Source organism: Olea europaea, chromosome 15 (assembly GCF_002742605.1).
Source record: "Olea europaea var. sylvestris chromosome 15, O_europaea_v1, whole genome shotgun sequence".
NCBI classification, from domain to species: domain Eukaryota; kingdom Viridiplantae; phylum Streptophyta; class Magnoliopsida; order Lamiales; family Oleaceae; genus Olea; species Olea europaea.
The window spans coordinates 1-3,693 of NC_036251.1; the positions used below are offsets into that span (position 1 = coordinate 1).

Genomic DNA, 3,693 nt, shown 5'->3' on the forward strand with positions numbered 1-3,693 from the left:
TCTTTCCCAACAGCTTTTGCCCTTAGTATGATTATACGTGTATTGGTTGCGTTTAATATTGATTGAATAAGGGATATTTGAGTTAGATCAATCTCATTTGTTACAGGAGAAGGAAGGTTTTTGTGGAAAACATTTTTGCAGTGTGCACAATTCGGTGTTTGGAGACAAATCTTACCGATTAGTTCTTGAGTAGGACTATAACCCAAGGATGGTTGAACAAAGGAGAAGAGGGTTAAACATGTAGAAAGGATCGAGAGCCAATGAGTGCAATCCATTTGTTTTCCCTCAAGGAAAATTTGAAATCGAGAGAGACAAAATTGAGAATACCCGTATTTCATGTTTGGTAAGACTGCATTATTTTTTCTGCTTTCAATCGACATGATTTGAGATTGAGAATTCAATATTCGGATTGTGGTAATATTGCAAAAATCACCTTCCTCTTTACATTTCATGTTTGGCAAAAAATATTAAGTTGGTCAAACATATCTTTCATACACATTGCATAGAATTTACAAGGCTACAGCGACTACTCACTTATTATCTACATATTTCATATAACTCACAATTTATAAATACTTAACGAGGAATGATATTCAACATTACTGATATTAAGTACCAGTCTAGATGTCAACTACATGACATTAAATGATGGATGTTAGATATTTTTCATCATTTTGCATGTATTTATTTCTGTTTTGCGAATGATTTGCCGCTCCGACTAATATTTGCTGCTGCACAACGGGGATATCATTTGGGGGCAGCGCCCCCCGTGGGGGCTCGGGGGCAACGCCCCCGAAAGAGAATTTTATTTCAGAAGTCTTTGAATAGGTGCATCTGTTCGTTTTTTAATAGTCACCTCCAGTAGATGTATGCAAGGATTTCAAGGGACACACATATTCAAATGGTTGCCTCAATTTTTATAAATTCTGGGCAAATTCTCGTTTGCAAAACACATAAAACAATTTATTCTTCTTTCTTTCTCTTGGTATCAATCAGTTATTTTCGAGTGTCTTCTTGGTTTGATCAAATAGTCACAATTTGAATCAAACGTCTCCATTGTATCCTGAGAGAGATTTTCTATCATACCCCATTTGTGACTTTGTTGGATAGGGGAGAAACATCTCTTAAAAGATAACGTTTTTTTTCGTGCCTTGGAGTTCATTAAAGTATTCAGATTTTCCTACATTTTTATCAACAATGGATTCACTTTCATTTAATTGAATCTATCAAATGTGGTCACTAGATTGGTGTTCTAATACTAATGGTGCTAGATAACATTATTCATACTCAAAAGCACTTCTAAACATCAGATAAGGAAAGGAGACAACTCAAAAAGAAGTAAAGTTATCCCAATACTACCTCGTGTGTTGCTATAGTAGGTTGGTTTATCTACGTGCTTACAATTAACCACCAACAGGGCCAAGATGTCATTGTCAACTCACTTAACTAAAAAGAAGAATACACACGAAAGCCCCTCATGGGGTGGCCGAGTTAGTGGAGTAGGTGAGCGTGAAGGTCTTTGGTCACGAATTCGATTCCCCCTACCAATACTTTCTTGGTCGAGCTTGTCGCACTGGACTTGCCGAGTGCGGTTTACCTGGCTGGAGTGATTTGCAGGTTATTGCGTCAGTCCGAGTGTTTACCCAGTACGTACTCGAAGGGTAGCGGCTGCGAGTTCCCCCATTATAAATAATAATTAAAAAAAAAAAGAATACACACGAAAGTTCGACCATCCTCTTAGGGGCTGTTGATGGTTGATGGACTTTCCTAGCCCATTGATCAATCAGGCAATAGCTGGGTTTCAAAGTCGATTTCAACCAAAATTTTTATACCCAGCCTGGACATTCAGTTAGAAGTTGAAGGTTCATCCATGATTCCAGTAGAGTCGAACTAGAGATAAAAAAATATTGCAATACACACAAAAGTATAAATTGTAGTAATGTATGTGATTTTTCTCTTCAAGTTGGTCAATCTGGTCCGGTTTTTATCAACTTGTGAAAATTTAAAGTCACAAGAAAGAAGTGAACTTTATTTATTTATATATTATCTTCAACAACTCGATTTAGAAGATATATAGCTCTCATGAGCCAGTTATTATGCAGTTTGGATGTAAACTAACCTGAGAAAATTCGTAGCTGCAGGTCCATAGGGTCCTTCTACTGAAACTTCAAGATGACGATTAGTCAAAGAAGAAGGAGATGAAATCAAATCATAGAGATTTTTAGTCCAATTTCCTACGCACTTGATGACAACACTAATCCTCTCCGGTTCCAAATTACTGTTTGAAGTAACAGTGAAAGGATGCCACTGCAGCTTTGAAATGCTGGGAACATTTATGAACATTATGCTTGTTGGACTGTAATTCAAAGCTGCAAGAGAAAATTTAGGAATTCAAAGTAAATAATTCATTAGATTTTAAAATAGCTATTAAGCTTAAGGGTTAGGACATAAAAATGAGTATTTTAAAACTTTCCTACGGTCGGGACTTTGGGTTATAAGTGTTTCTTTTTGGGAGAACGAAAGATTGTCAAAGGCGACTGGCACAATTTTGAGTGTAATATGAGTATCCATGGATGTTATATAAGGGGTGCATGGATTTTCGAGAAGAGAGGAGCCGTGGTGGGCTTCTTGGACCGCCCGGATTCCACAAGTAAATTGAAAGTTGGATTTACATTGGATCTCACTAGAATCATCCCACCTATCCTCTTGAGTATATAAGTTTTGAAATATTTTATTTGGTACTTATGTCCAAAATGAGCAAGAGTTGAATTTCAAAAAAGTAAAATTTAGAAAAACTTGAGAAGCTATATGTGGGGCCCTATCCCTGAGGGCCGAAATAGGTCGAACCCTAAAAGACCATGATCACGTGGTTTGTCTTACATAATCCTATAGGTATGATATAATTGCAATAGACTCGACACATCTCTTGAACCATAAATGTATGTGTTATGTGTTGATATGTAACTCATACCTCGACTCTTGGAGAAATTCAATTCCACAGTTTCGCATGGAAGAACACGAGCAGAAACAAGTCGGACTTTTTGTCTTGACTGTAAGAACCTCAAGTAGCGGTCGATGATGAAAAGATAAAAACCAGGGAGCATAATGCAGGCAAAACCAATGCCAGTATGTAGAATGAAGAAAACCATGAAGGGAATGTAGAGATAATGAGTGTAGAAGAAGAGGTCAAACATTTTTCTTCTTATAGTAGGGTATGTTGTCATCCACAAAGCCAGTCCACATAACAACCCTATTTCTCCAGCTACATTTGCTATATAATGTTGATCCCATTTGAGCATCTGCATAAATTCATAACAGAGAGAAAATTAGAGAAGTGTGCATGAGTGCATCTGTGCGAGGGTGTGCATGGGTCGTGTACAAGTTTATAAATATGGGGAAAAAAATCATATCTAAGGTTGCTTTATATTGTGGGTTGATAATAAAGCTTTACCAAGATCTTATTAAAATTGCGACAAGTCCTTCATTATTATTCATTCATCCTTCAATAATTCATCCATCAAACACTACTAGAAACCAAGTACTGATCCAAGATCGGGCTATAAAATTTCAAATCGGGCTACAACGTGGAAAAAAAATTACACATGAAAAACTGATTTTTTACCCAAAAAAAATAAAAAATACCTTTAAAAAAAAAGTTGTTGGCCTTGGGGGGGGGGACTACAGCCCTACCCT

The 3,693-nt window shown here is 36.8% G+C and overlaps 1 protein-coding gene across 2 annotated transcripts in view; it reads right to left on the minus strand.

The window, feature by feature from the left end:
• Window positions 1-1,671: 1,671 nt before the first annotated feature.
• The window catches only part of LOC111409728 (ferric reduction oxidase 2-like), a 6,624-nt gene continuing 4,602 nt past the window's right edge, over window positions 1,672-3,693 (minus strand). Inside the window, exons 5-7 of one of the 2 annotated variants that reach the window (XM_023039726.1) lie at window positions 2,972-3,299; window positions 2,243-2,369; window positions 1,672-2,159 (exon numbers count right to left, since the gene is read on the minus strand). In XM_023039726.1, the coding sequence (XP_022895494.1) occupies window positions 2,081-2,159; window positions 2,243-2,369; window positions 2,972-3,299 (534 nt within the window). In that variant the 3' untranslated portion in view covers window positions 1,672-2,080. Of the gene's footprint in view, window positions 2,370-2,971; window positions 3,300-3,693 lie in introns of both variants that reach the window. The other variant, XM_023039725.1, reaches the window with a different exon arrangement.